At 40.1% G+C, this 13570-nt stretch overlaps 2 protein-coding genes across 4 annotated transcripts in view; one reads left to right on the top strand and one right to left on the bottom strand.

The window, feature by feature from the left end:
- Nucleotides 1–8433, top strand: part of nlgn2b (neuroligin 2b) — a 128542-nt gene extending 120109 nt beyond the window's left edge. For 2 of the 3 annotated variants that reach the window (XM_051684383.1, XM_051684381.1), the window contains 4 exons: nt 364–629; nt 766–919; nt 1435–1801; nt 3814–8433. In XM_051684383.1, coding sequence (XP_051540343.1) covers nt 364–629; nt 766–919; nt 1435–1801; nt 3814–4732 — 1706 coding nt within the window. In that variant the 3' untranslated portion in view covers nt 4733–8433. The remainder of the gene's footprint in view (nt 1–363; nt 630–765; nt 920–1434; nt 1802–3813) is intronic. The other variant, XM_051684382.1, reaches the window with a different exon arrangement.
- A 1896-nt stretch (nt 8434–10329) lies between these two features.
- The window catches only part of LOC127432292 (erythropoietin-like), a gene marked incomplete at its 5' end in the record, with an annotated part of 30418 nt that continues 27177 nt past the window's right edge, over nt 10330–13570 (bottom strand). Inside the window, one exon of the mRNA XM_051683189.1 lies at nt 10330–10494. Within this exon, the coding sequence (XP_051539149.1) occupies nt 10330–10494 (165 nt within the window). The remainder of the gene's footprint in view (nt 10495–13570) is intronic.

Raw genomic sequence — 13570 nt, 5'->3', positions numbered from 1 at the left:
GCCCGTTAGGGTTGGGGTAAAGCATAGGGTTAAGACCAGTGTTGGGTATGTTTCCCAAAAAAGTAATCTATTACAAATGACTAATTAGTTCACTAAAATTTTAATCATATTACTTTACAAATTGCTTCATCAAATCACATTACTAATTATATTTGACTTTCAAGTTACTTTCTAAAACACTTTTCAAAGAAAAGTTTGTTTTTCCGCTCAGCAAACTTCAAAATATTTTCTATTATAATGTCTATACATACCTTTTAGTTGGCACAGAAACTCAAACACACATTGTGTTTTAAATGTTGATCTAGTCAAACATCCAGTTGGACTAATCAGGCTCACCCACTCTTGTAATTGGCCTTGCTTCAGGTCTGTTCCAGAGAGCCATTGCTCAGAGTGGCTCGGCCATATCCAGCTGGTCAGTGAACTACCGGCCACTGATGTACACCAAGATCCTTGCCAAGAAGGTTGGCTGCAGCAACAGCGACACTGCTGATCTGGTGGAATGTCTGCGGAGGAAGAGCTTCAGAGAACTGGTAGATCAAGACATCCAACCCGCCCGCTACCACATCGCATTCGGACCGGTGGTGGATGGAGATGTGGTACCCGATGACCCTGAAATCCTCATGCAGCAGGTGTGATGTTGGATACTGCAAGTTCAAGGCACCCTAGTTTGTAGTGTTCTGAAGCTCCCTGTGTTACTGGAGTCTAATCACAACAGTTAATTAGTGCAAGTGAATACTGAGGATGACATTTGTGTAATGTCCTCAGGGGGAGTTCCTGAACTACGACATCCTGTTGGGAGTGAACCAGGGTGAAGGGCTGAAATTTGTGGATGACAGTGAGGGTGAAGATGGAATTTCTGCTGCTTCCTTCGATTACACCATATCTAACTTTGTGGATAACCTATATGGATACCCAGACGGTGAGTTACCTTAAAACACACATAAACACTCACACATTCACACACTCTATGGCCAGGGTCCAAAATTAATGCTCACCAAATGCCAAATGCAGGTACAAAATGGCTAAAATAAATCTTTTTTAGCAGACTCTGGCTCGTATATGATACTGCAAATGACACAATGATCTGTATTGTTTTTCACAAATATGCAAAAACAGCTAAATAATCCTATTGTCAATACAAATAATGCAAAACAGTTTTCATGGCCAGAAGATTTTGTCAATATCTCTGCCATTGGAAGGTGGGGCAAAAAGTTAATTTTGGAGCCTTTGTAGGCTTGTTCAAGGTAACTGGTCTAATTTTACCTCTCACCTTGTATGTGCTCTTTCTGTCTCACACTTAGCATTTATTGGGACAAGGTGCCCTGCAAAGTGTGACAACCAACACTAAAACATCCATCTATCTTGATCTCTCTTTTGCTCTCTCTCTCTCTCTCTCTCTCTCTCTCTCTCTCTCTCTCTGTCCCTTTTTCTTAGGTAAAGATATACTTCGGGAGACTATAAAGTTCATGTACACCGATTGGGCTGACCGTGACAACGGTGACATGCGGCGTAAAACTCTACTTGCACTTTTCACTGATCATCAGTGGGTGGCGCCAGCAGTGGCCACAGCGAAGCTGCATGCAGAGTTCCAGTCACCTGTTTATTTTTACACCTTCCACCACCACTGCCAGACGGAGGCACGACCCGAGTGGGCAGACGCAGCTCATGGCGATGAGATCCCGTATGTATTTGGCGTTCCCATGGTGGGCGCCACAGATCTATTTCCCTGCAACTTTTCCAAAAACGATGTCATGCTCAGTGCTGTGGTGATGACCTATTGGACCAACTTTGCCAAGACTGGGTAAGTGAGACATAGATTAGAGACTTAAATTATCTGAGTCTTGTAAGTCTAAACACTTACCTTAGTGGAAAATGCACCATCAGAAGTTTATCTAGAACAAATGTCGAATATCTCTCATATTACAACACCAAATGAAAATATGAAGGTCACAATGCATCTTTTTTCTTTTTCTTCATGAGTGGTGCTTGCTAAGGCTTTTAAATAATAATAATAATAATAATAATAATAATAATAATAACAATAATAAACCCTTAACAATAAATATTAAACTTTGACAAGTAACTCATCCTGCACCATTTGTGCAAAAAATACAGTTGCCTCAAATCATGTGTCGTGTTAAGGAGAGGTGTGCTTTTACTTTTGTAAGTGATTGGACTTGGATGATAAAACAGGTAAAAATTCCCATAAGTTTGGGTGGAGAACGTGAGAAAAATTTGGGGTGTGTTTTATAAGTTTCCATCCAGTAACCACCCAAAACAACCTTGCAACTACATAGCAATGAACTGGCTACCTTGAACAACCTAGCCTCATGGCGGCAAGTTTTGAATGGGCAACCACCACTCATGTTTTCTTCAGAAAATGTAATAATCCAGTTTATTACTTTATTTTAATTTGAAATAACTAGGGCTGTGAATCTATTAAAAATGTTTAACTAATTAATCGCACATTCTTCTGTTATTAATTGCAATTAATCACAATAACATTTTGGTACATGATACATTACAATAAATGTAAAAAATCATCATAAATATATAATTTTCTTCTCAAAGAACTTGCAAGATTTTGTTTAGTCATCATTTATTTAATTTTTTTTTAATACATGTATGTACATGTTAAAATGTATGTTTTTTTGTTTGTTTTTTTGTTTTTGTTTTTGCATATAGAGTTAATTAGACATATTATCACAGGTATTAATCTTTGTTACAAGTATATGTATACATGGCATAAAATCAGTGGACAAGTTGTAATTACAATTTGGGCAAAATCTTCTGCCGTTTTCCAGTGTACGTTTTTTTATTAATAGGATCAAATTGGCAGATTCAATTCATAACAAACTTTATTGGCAAGAGAAACTTTTTTACATTGTAAATTGTCAATGTATTATTAGACACTATACTGTACATACAGATATAAAACATATTGAATGCTGAAGTTTAAACTCTCAAAACTATTATTTTCTCTGGCTGCAGCTTGCTGAACAGCCATGTCCTTCTCAGTCTTTATGGTGTAGATGCTGAGTCTCTCTCGGGTGGTTCCGCTTTTGAAACGGGTTCAGGTGAAAGTGAGTGAGTGAGCGTTTTCACATGATGCGAAGAGACACAGCATCTTGCTCGTAACACATGCCCATTTGTGGGTGAATTCTTCATTCTCCGTCCAGTAAATCCTCTTCCATATGTATTATGCCCGGGGCATGCGTCGCAAGCAATGAATAAGCGTGCACTGCTTCACATAGTCAGTTTCTGTGTAAGGATGTGCAGTTGAGCCAAGCGAGTACCTCCTGAAAATTTATATTTGCCAGTGTTAGCCACAGAAAGTGGGGGAAAACATTAGTGAATTTTCGCCCATTGTACAGAAGTGCCTTGGTTTGTTCCTGGGAGCCAGCAGATGCCCTACACCTGCCCCCACTCTATTCGGAGATTGTAAGGCTGAGTAGCCTGCCAGGAACAACTTGGGACACCTTTCTCCTATCGCGTGAAGTTTCAGGAAGTAAAAACAAATAGATTCTGTATTCACTGCATTCATTTTTTTACGCATTAAGCAAAAAATAATAATAGCAGAAATTAACGTGTTTTCCCAGCCCTAGAAATAACACACAATTAAACTGGTCATGCCATAAGAGGCTTTATGAAATCAAGCTTTCAAAATAAAAATGTAAAAATATAGTTTTAAATCTGCCTGCTCACACTATGAGACCAGATCACAATGAGATCAATTATGTGAAACAATTGCATTAAATTCTGCTCTACTGCACTTTTATTTTCTTCTCATTCTGTGTTAATACTTTTTTCTAGTGATCCGAACGTTCCCGTGCCGCAGGATACCAAGTTCATTCACACTAAGCCCAATCGCTTCGAAGAAGTGATCTGGACCAAGTTCAGCTCTAAAGACAAGCAGTACCTGCACATCGGGCTGAAGCCTCGCATCCGTGACAATTACCGCGCCAACAAGGTGGCATTCTGGCTGGAGCTGGTTCCTCATCTCCACACCCTGCACGAGGAGATCATTAATTCCATAACCACACGATTACCCCCCGGGAGTACCCACCGACCTAACTGGAAGGGTACGGTACAGAGCCCTGGTACACGCTCTACCCGCCACCCTACCGTTTCTACCTACCCGCCCGAACCTGACCCTGATGGTTCTGAAAGGCCTCGCTTCTCCCCCTTCCCAAGTGAGACACGAGATTATTCAACGGAGCTAAGCGTGACTGTAGCAGTTGGGGCATCACTTCTCTTCCTCAACGTGCTGGCATTTGCCGCGTTGTACTACAAACGTGACAAGCGGCATGAGCTACTACAACGGCGTCACCGCCGGCTCTCGCCCCAACGTGGGGCTGGGCCCGGTGTGGGCATTGTGGGAGTGCCGCCACATAATGACCTGGCACTGAGTCAGGAAGAGGAGCTAATGTCCTTGCAGATGAAGCAGCAGAGGGTGGAGCTCGACCACGGCACGCCCCTTCCCCCACGTGGTCTTCACGGCGACCTGGAGCCCCTGAGACCCCCCGTATGCCCGCCGGACTACACTCTGGCACTGCGGCGGGCACCCGAGGACGTGCCACTTATGACGACTAACACTCTGTCCATGATCCCCAGCACCATCACTGGCATGCAGCCCCTCCATGCCTTCAACACATATCCCCCTGTGCCTGCACCAAGTGCTGGGCACAGCAACAACGCCCTGCCCCACCAGCACTCCACCACACGGGTATAGTAGCCCCTCAGAGGGGACCAGACACAACCCTACAACTGTAGGAACACAGACCTCCTGTGCGAAGAGTGGTGTTCTACATAGATATTCTCCAGCAAGCCACTCCTGTCCTTTTTATGTCCACTCCTCTCACAACACATTCTCTTTTTTCTGTCTCTCTCTTTCTTTTTTAAAATTTTCCTGCTCTTCTTATTCTTTGAGTTTTTAATGGAGAAGGTTTTGTGCTAAGAAACTTCTGCCTGTTCATTTTCCCCACTCAATACATCAACACCGAGCTCCCCATCTCTGTTTTTACCTCATTCCCCATTTCTGTCTTTTTCTGTTCTTCTCCCTGATACTCTTCTGCTCTGCTGTAGCTGTTTCTAGTCCCTAAAAAGAACCATTTTCCTACTTCGGACTGTTTTATAAAACAAGAAAACATGCTTGTAAAATATGTATTATTGATAACCTTATAAGGCAATGAATGAAAAAAAGAGATTCTACTATCTAATTTTTACCAGCATTCTTGCGCCAAGTACTGTGATCATCGTCCAATCAGATGCAGTCTTGTGGACGGCCATGGAGAGAAGTGGATCTATACAAGGAATTTGCAGAATTGAGAAAAAAGTGCCAAATTTGTTTTTTCTTTTCTTTTTGTCTTTTTCTCAGGTTTTATTTTTTTGCTTTTTGTTTTGCACTGTCACTGTTATTTGCCTAAGGTGAAATCACTATATCTATATAAAAAGTAAAGATATAGAATTATTAAATTTATATCTTGATTGCGCTTTGGGAAATTTGCATGATTTATTTTTTAAGAGTAAAATGGACATCTGAACAGCATTTGTTCCACATTAGAAATTCAAGACTCTTCTTTCTTTGTCTTTTTATTGTTGTTGTCTTTTTCTGGAACAGTCTTATCTTTCTTTCTATCTCTGTCTTTCTCACCCTGTCTCTCTTTTTACATCAGCTATATTTTGTGCTTTTCATTTGGAGATTCTTTTCCCTCTGTAGATACAGTACATATTCATATCCGGAAATGAAAACTGATTCTTGACGATAATAAAGAGGATAAATAGTTCCCTTCTTTTTTTGCATTTATAATTACGGAAGCCCATCTTTTTTGCATTTATAATTACAGGAATGCTCATCTCCTGGAGAAGGACTGATTTAATCCAATCCCGTTCTTTCTTTCTTTTTTATCCTTATCTTTCTCTCTGCTTGTACGTTCCTCTCTAGTAAGCCGCACATCTTGTCAAATTGAGTTAAGGAACGGTCACTGTGCTCCACTCTCTCTCCACAAAGACTCGGACTCTGCTGAGCTGGACATCTAGAGTGAAGGGATCAACACCTGCGCTCGTCTCCGCACAGCTGGAGTCTCTCCGTCTCTTTTATCCTGAGCCCAAGAGAGCTCGCAACTTATCCAGAACATTCCTCCCCCTCAATGACACTGACCTTTGAGTGATTATCTCAGTTTGAGCTCACTTGTCTTCAGACGGACATCTTGTTATATGCCCTGTCACAAGTCTGCGTAAAACCTGCAGATTGAATCTCTCACCTTTTTATGTGTTTTTTCGGAAATCTCTCTTTCAGGGTACTGAGAACTGAAGAGGGAGATTTGCACTTGAGTGTACGTGTGCATGTGTGTATGAAAGAATATGTACATTTGGAACGAGTCAGATCTAGAGACTGAATCTGGAAGCTTCAAGCAGTCGATGCTTCAGGTTTGGTGCGAATTGGCACAGAAGGTCCGGTCATGCGCAATACGCGGATGTAATCCCGAATATGAGCCGTGGTAACGCTCAAGAACTAAACGCACTAACATTATGCCGCTGGATGAAATATGCTGTGTTAAAGTGGAAGAGAAGTCATCCCTCATTCCACTTAAATTTATAATCCATAACACAAAAGCAACTGTGCATATTGATCTCATTTACTCCATCATTTTTATTTGTTATCTTGTCTTGTTTTTGACGTTTTGTCAGTGGGTGGATGAAAATATGCGAGACCACTTTCTGTCATGCCAGAGATAAAAACCTGACAAAAAACACAAGATGCAAACTGTACATTTTTATAAATGTAAGAAATAACATGGTCTTTGTAAATATTTAGTTTATTGTTGGGTTCACCGGTTGAATAGCCAATCGTATCCACTGTAAAAACAGGTGCAAGCTCATTCAGCCAATCACATCTCTTCACCCACAACTCTGAAGACACTTATTAAAAGCCAATTTCTTCATTTGATTTTAAGGTTTGCAGATATTAAAGCTTCTTTTTGACAGTATTTCAAGAGACATTAAACTGTAATGAATGTTGAGGGAAGTGGTAATGAAACAAATCCACATTAGAGGATGTATTCAGTCAAGAATGAGCGTGGTTGATGAGAATAATTGCATTTGGAATTCAAATTTGCTGCAAGACCCAATGTGCTTTAGTCTCTAGAGACAATACAGTGGACAAAAGAGTTGCTGGCTGCTTCTGATGTTTCAGATGAAAAATGGAGGGTGAAACTGATTTGGGGGTAAAGAATTTTGTTGAAGCTGGAAAAATAAAGGCTGAAACATATTCAACGCAAGTATGTGAACAAAGTTGAAAGCAATTTGGCTACTGCATTGTCAATGTGCGGTATAGTTGAACAAGATCAATGTGCGTTCTTGCGTTACTGTGGCAGAAACAAACCTCAGTACTCAAAGGGCCAATTCTGGTTAGTTACTCTTGACTTAAATCTAATTACTGTAGTTGGCTTGTAATAGAAAAACTGACCAAAGAAGCAGATGGTTCACACTAATCTCACTATGGTACCCCTTGTGGCAACATTGAGAATGCAACGCATACTAGCGTTGTGTAATAAATTGCTGTCTGACACATAATGCAACTATGCACGTTATCGAGCTTGTGTAGCTAGAAGTGTTTGCGTTCACATACTGATGTAGAGTACGTTTCAGCCTAATGTTTTAAATAAGAACGTTTCATCAGGTTTTATTACTGTTAGGTTAAAACCGGCCATCTCTTGTTACACGTAGAACTTCATTTTATTTCCTCGTTAGAGGCTTTAGGATATAAATCACTTGAGTCAGCACCACTTTTTTTTTTCTGAGAGGCCTGCTGTTCGAGTCATTCTCTTGGGCGTTCTTCATTACACTTCAGTGGACTAAATGACACAACGTGGGGTTGTTTCTCTTACCTGGTTGTAAGTTCTTAGAAATTTAACGTTAACCCAACCATTGGAGATTGGTGAGGGTTGGGATTCCACAGAGTCTTGGCTTATCTCTTTGTTGTTAATTGGAGCTGCATATATTTCAAAGTAGAGAAATAAAAAAGTTCATATTTTTCTACAAAATAAAAGGGAGAGAGAGATGATTCTACCGGCAACTAACAGGCATATAAAGCACACTTTCACCAGACATATGGTGATACTTTTGCCTGGGTTGCCAATGTATTATAGAGGATTTTAAAATATGAAGAAAAAAGTAATGAGAAACACAACTGTTTAGTATTAATGCTTGGTCGCCAAAAAATAAATAAATAAAATAAAAAAGACTTGCACCTGTTGAGTTTCATTTGTTGAATTTCAGCAATGTAAAAAAGGCTTGGGATGAGGGGACTCTATTAGACCATAATGGGTCTAAAGAATGAAATTCATATTTCTATTTTCTATACAGGCTACTACACACTGTATGTTGTGTATCTGAACTGGACAACATTAAAAAAAAATGTTATTAAACATATGCAGAGGCCCGCCTCCTCTTTATTTGCATGTTATTTCAATACACTAACACATGTGATTGTCTTAGAAAATATGTCTACTTTTCAAACACAGAAATATTAAAATTTCCCTTTTTACTTATTTACATACACTATGGTTCATTACATAGAGCACCTTTCTCAATTTGAACTTCCTCTTTTGTCCTCTAGAAGGCAGCATACCTCATTAAAACCCTTATCGGCTGTAGTCTTCGTGTTGAGTATCCAGATGGCGAACTCAGCTGAACCATAAACAGACCTTTGGCCATGCAGTGAGACGTACAGATCTCCAAATGAGGGTATATTCTACAACAAACACAGAATTCCACATACAGCCATTCTCTCTCTCTCTCTCTCTCTCTCTCTCTCTCTCTCTCTCTCTCTCTCATATGCTTCTCTCACATCTCTTTCACATGCTGCACATCATAAGGGGCATTCACACTGGATGCGTTTTTGCATTTAAAAATGGCTAGACGGAGGGGTCTCGATATGCATTTTTTTTTTATTATTTTTTTTTTTACTGATTGTAAAGTCGACATGAAATGGCATTCACAGCCCATTTTTCTTAGAGAAATTAGACCAAATGTGACATATTTCCCAATGAAATATTTTGGATGACATTCAATGAGGAAAAACAGTAGGGCGGGACTTTATTTGATCCATTGTGAATTAACTGGATCGTGACAAGGGGTCTCTACATGACAGATGGTTGGTTGTCAGAGCTTGAAAAATTAGGGCCTTTTGAGTCGTTTAACTTAATATGGCATCTTAAAAAAATGCAAAGCTCATGACGTAAGATGCTGTAAAAAAAAACAGCAACATGTGACGTAATGTCCAAAGACATCCATGTGGTGTAGGTGATTCTCACAAAAACTGTCAAGATAATTTCCTGGTCACATTTAACCCCAAATCAATACAAAAATTATAAAATTATAGTTTGCGTAAAGCAAATGAAGCCTAGATTTAAGATCATCAAGCATTTTTGCATTGTGACATTACTTACAGGAGGACTACTGTGATGTATAAATACAATTTAAATTTTGTTTTCACATTGAGGTAATGAGAGTATCATAATAACCATCTTTTTTGCATTGCGGTAATGAGAATTGGTGGTAAAATGTGCGTAACTGTCATGAAAATAATGTCACAAAGTAAACATACTTAATGGCCCTAAAAACAGGCTTTTCTATATGCAAAATATAATTTCTTCTTTGATTCTCTTGATTTTGGAGCAAAATAGGACCAGGACATTTTCTTGTCAGGTTGCATAAGAATCACACGTGTTCATAGACCAACAATTAAAAAGTAGCACAGCTGGAACACAAGAACATGTCCTGTGTGAACGCCCCCTAAGCATGTGTACACAGAATGCAACAGTTCAAATATAGCAGTAAAATTGATAGATTTGTTCAAAAACTTAACTATATATACAAAGATAGTTAAATAAAAGTGCTCCATAGACATGTCACAGATGTGTAATTGTCCAGGTTGCCAGATACACCCAGACAAGCTATTCGCCCCATGGCTATGAGCCTTTGAGCTAACACTAGTCTTCTTGTGGGCTCAGATGTTCCTCCACAGATTATTTTGCCATGCTTACCTTTTGAGCATTTCAGGGTATCACTACTGCTTTACTTCATTCTGTGGACCATACACACTCTCTTCACCACTGCACACTAGCTCTGACAAACCCCAGCACTAAAAACAAAGCTGCAGGCTTTAGAATACTGTAGAAATGTGCCAACAAGTCAAGAAGACCGTTTAGTAAGTGACACACCCAGACACTTTGGAGAATGTGGCACAATAAAGTGTGCTTGTCTGGGTGTGTTTGTGTGAATGTGCTTGATGGTAATACGTCGTTAACAGTTTATGAGTTTATTTCAGCTGTTTTGCTTTTGACAGGCTGGTGCAGCTGAAAGCAGGAGTCTGACTTTCCCTCGCAGGAAACTGCTCTGCACCTTCAGAATTTCTGGGAGAGAGGAGACCTCCTGTGTCTGTGTGCTGGTATGAGCTGAATCATCTGGAAGAACTAAGGACTTGGCCTGCTGTGGAAACAGAACAGTCTCAATAGGGAATGTTCAAAATTGATGATCCAAAAATTAATTTGAAAGATGGATGGTTCTGGCTCTAAAATCTGATTTGATGTGCCACAAAGGCGCTGGAAGCAATTGTAAAATATACGCTGATATATGCACACATTCCACTACATGTCAATTGAATTTTTATTATTGTCAAGTGTACCTAACTCCTGATTTCTGTAAAATCACCTAAATATCACCTTGTTAAAGAATGTTCCAAGTTTAAAACAAGTTCAACTCTAAAAGCAAAAAAAAAAAGCAGTTAAAGTATAAGGCACTTACAATGGAAGTGAATGGGGCCAGTACATAAATACAACAATATACACATTGTTTCAAAAGCATAGCTACAAGATTCAAGTCAACATTATGTTAGCATGATTTTAGTGTGATAAAAGTTTCCAATAAAAAGTTCCAGAGTTTTGTTGTCACGACAACAAAGTTGTAATATTGGATATAACTTAAAGGGACAGTTAACCCATTTACTCTCCCTCATGACATCCAAGATGTGTATGACTTTCTTCTGCTGCACATAAATTATTATTTTTAGAAGAATATTTAAGCTCTGTAGGTCCATACAATGCAAGTGAATGGGTGCCAAAATGTTGACGCTCCAAAAAGCACATAAAGGCATCATAAAAGTTATCCATAAGACTCCAGTGGTTAAATCCATGTGTTCCGAAGTGATATGATAGGTGTGGGTGAGAAACAGATCAATATTTAATTTTTTGAAATTGCATGAAGAATATGAATCACCACAAAAAGAAGAAGAAAAATGTGAAAGTGATCTGTTTCTCACCCACACCGATCATATTGCTTCAGAAGATATTGATTTAACCACTGGAGTCTTATGGATTATTTTTATGCTGATTTATGTGAGTTTAGGAGCTTCAAAATTTTGGCACCCATTCACTTAAAGAGCTGAAATATTCTTCTAAAAATCTTAATTTGAGTTCAGCAGATGAAAGAAAGTTATACATGTGTTATACAAAGTTTGCATGTGTCACGGATGCAGAGGCAGGACCCAATAGCAGAGTTCAAAAAAGGGAATTTATTGAAAACAAAAAATAAAGGGAAAAAACTCAAACTCCCACAAGGGGGAAAAACAATAAACATAAACTACCCTGCAGGGGAAATAAGGGTATACAGGCTGGGGTAGGGAAAACAGGGCACAGGATACAGGACCGACCGTACCGGGTAGGTATGAGATGATAAACAGGACCGACACGAGATATGAAACAAGACCGATTAACAAGACCAATGAACAGGACCAACTGGAATACACACAAGATGAACTGGCACTGGACAGCACACACGAGGAGGCTAAAATAGGGAGAGAAAAGGGATAGGTGAGGCAAATGAACTTATAATAAGCAAACAAGGAGGCGGGGTATTATGTAAAACAGAGAGGCACACGGCAATACAGAAACAAAACAAAGCCACATGCTCTTACAAGACAGCAAAACACCCGAATGGCATGAGCGCAAATCGCCAAGCCAATATGGTAATATACGGCCATGCCAACTGGCAAACAAGAAGAGAGAATGTGTAGCAATGCTAAACAAAGCGATGCCATGCATTTTCACACTAAACAAAACCTGAGTGTACATCACGAGGCAAATGCCAACATGAGACAAAGACACAAGACAAACATGGGATGATAATGCCACAGTCCTGTCAGACAAAAACCCAGACAGTCAGAGTGACCGTGACAGTATGTGACTATACTTTTAAAACAGTTTGTATTTTATTGTTAATGGACTGGCCCCTTTAACTTCCATTGTGTGTCTTATTGTAACTACATTTAAAAAAAAAAAAAAAAAAAAAAAAAAAGGAGGTTGGAAGGAATTGTGCAAATCAACATTATGCCAAAAATCCTTTTAATTGAGCTTTACTTATATATTGACCCCGGAACATTACTTTGAGTTCAAAACAGGGAGCCTCTGTTGACGACATCGAGCTTTACGCTGATAGCGTAATGTGTTTCATCAAAAAGTGCGTAGAGGACATGGTTCCGACCAGAACAATACGGATCTATCCGAATCAGAAACCATGGATAAATAACGATGTTCGCGCGGCACTTAATGTGCGGACCTCCGCTTTTAATTCCGGGAACGTGGAGGAGCATAAACAAGCCAGTTATGCCCTCCGAAAAACTATCAGAACCGCAAAACGCCAGTACAGGAGCAAGATTGAAGGACAGTTTAACACCACCAACTCTAGAAGCATGTGGCAGGGAATTAACATCATCACAGACTTTAAAGGGAATAAAAACTCTGCCATGAACACCGCTGCCTCTCTCCCGGATGAGCTAAATACTTTTTATGCTCGTTTTGAGGGAAATAACACCGCCCTCGCGGAGAGAGCTCTCGCGGCTGAAGCTACAGAGGTTAGTTCACTCTCCGTCTCTGTAGCAGATGTAACCCGATCCTTCCGATGGGTGAATATCCGCAAAGCCGCGGGCCCAGATGGCATTCCGGGCCGCGTCATCAGAGCGTGCGCAAACCAGCTGGCTGGTGTTTTTACGGACATTTTCAACCTTTCCCTCTCTTTGTCTGTAGTACCCACATGTTTTAAAACATCCACCATTGTGCCTGTTCCAAAGCAATCAAAAATAACTTGCTTAAATGACTGGCGTCCTGTTGCTCTGACCCCCATCATCAGCAAATGCTTTGAGAGACTAATCAGAGATTACATCTGTTCTGTGCTGCCTCTCTCTCTTGACCCGTTGCAGTTTGCTTACCGCAACAACCGCTCCACTGATGATGCCATTGCATCTACAATACACACTGCTCTCTCCCACCTGGAAAAAAAGAACACTTATGTGAGAATGCTGTTTGTAGACTACAGCTCAGCATTCAACTCCATAGTGCCCTCCAAGCTAGATGAGAAACTCAGGGCTCTGGGCTTAAACAGCTCGCAGTGCAGCTGGATCCTGGACTTCCTGTCAAGCAGATGCCAGGTGGTTAGAATAGGCAGCAACATCTCCTCATCACTAACCCTCAACACTGGAGCCCCACAGGGCTGTGTTCTCAGCCCACTACTG

The sequence above is a fragment of the Myxocyprinus asiaticus genome, chromosome 42, assembly GCF_019703515.2.
Source record: "Myxocyprinus asiaticus isolate MX2 ecotype Aquarium Trade chromosome 42, UBuf_Myxa_2, whole genome shotgun sequence".
NCBI lineage: Eukaryota > Metazoa > Chordata > Actinopteri > Cypriniformes > Catostomidae > Myxocyprinus > Myxocyprinus asiaticus.
This window is presented reverse-complemented; position numbering and strand designations above follow the sequence as displayed.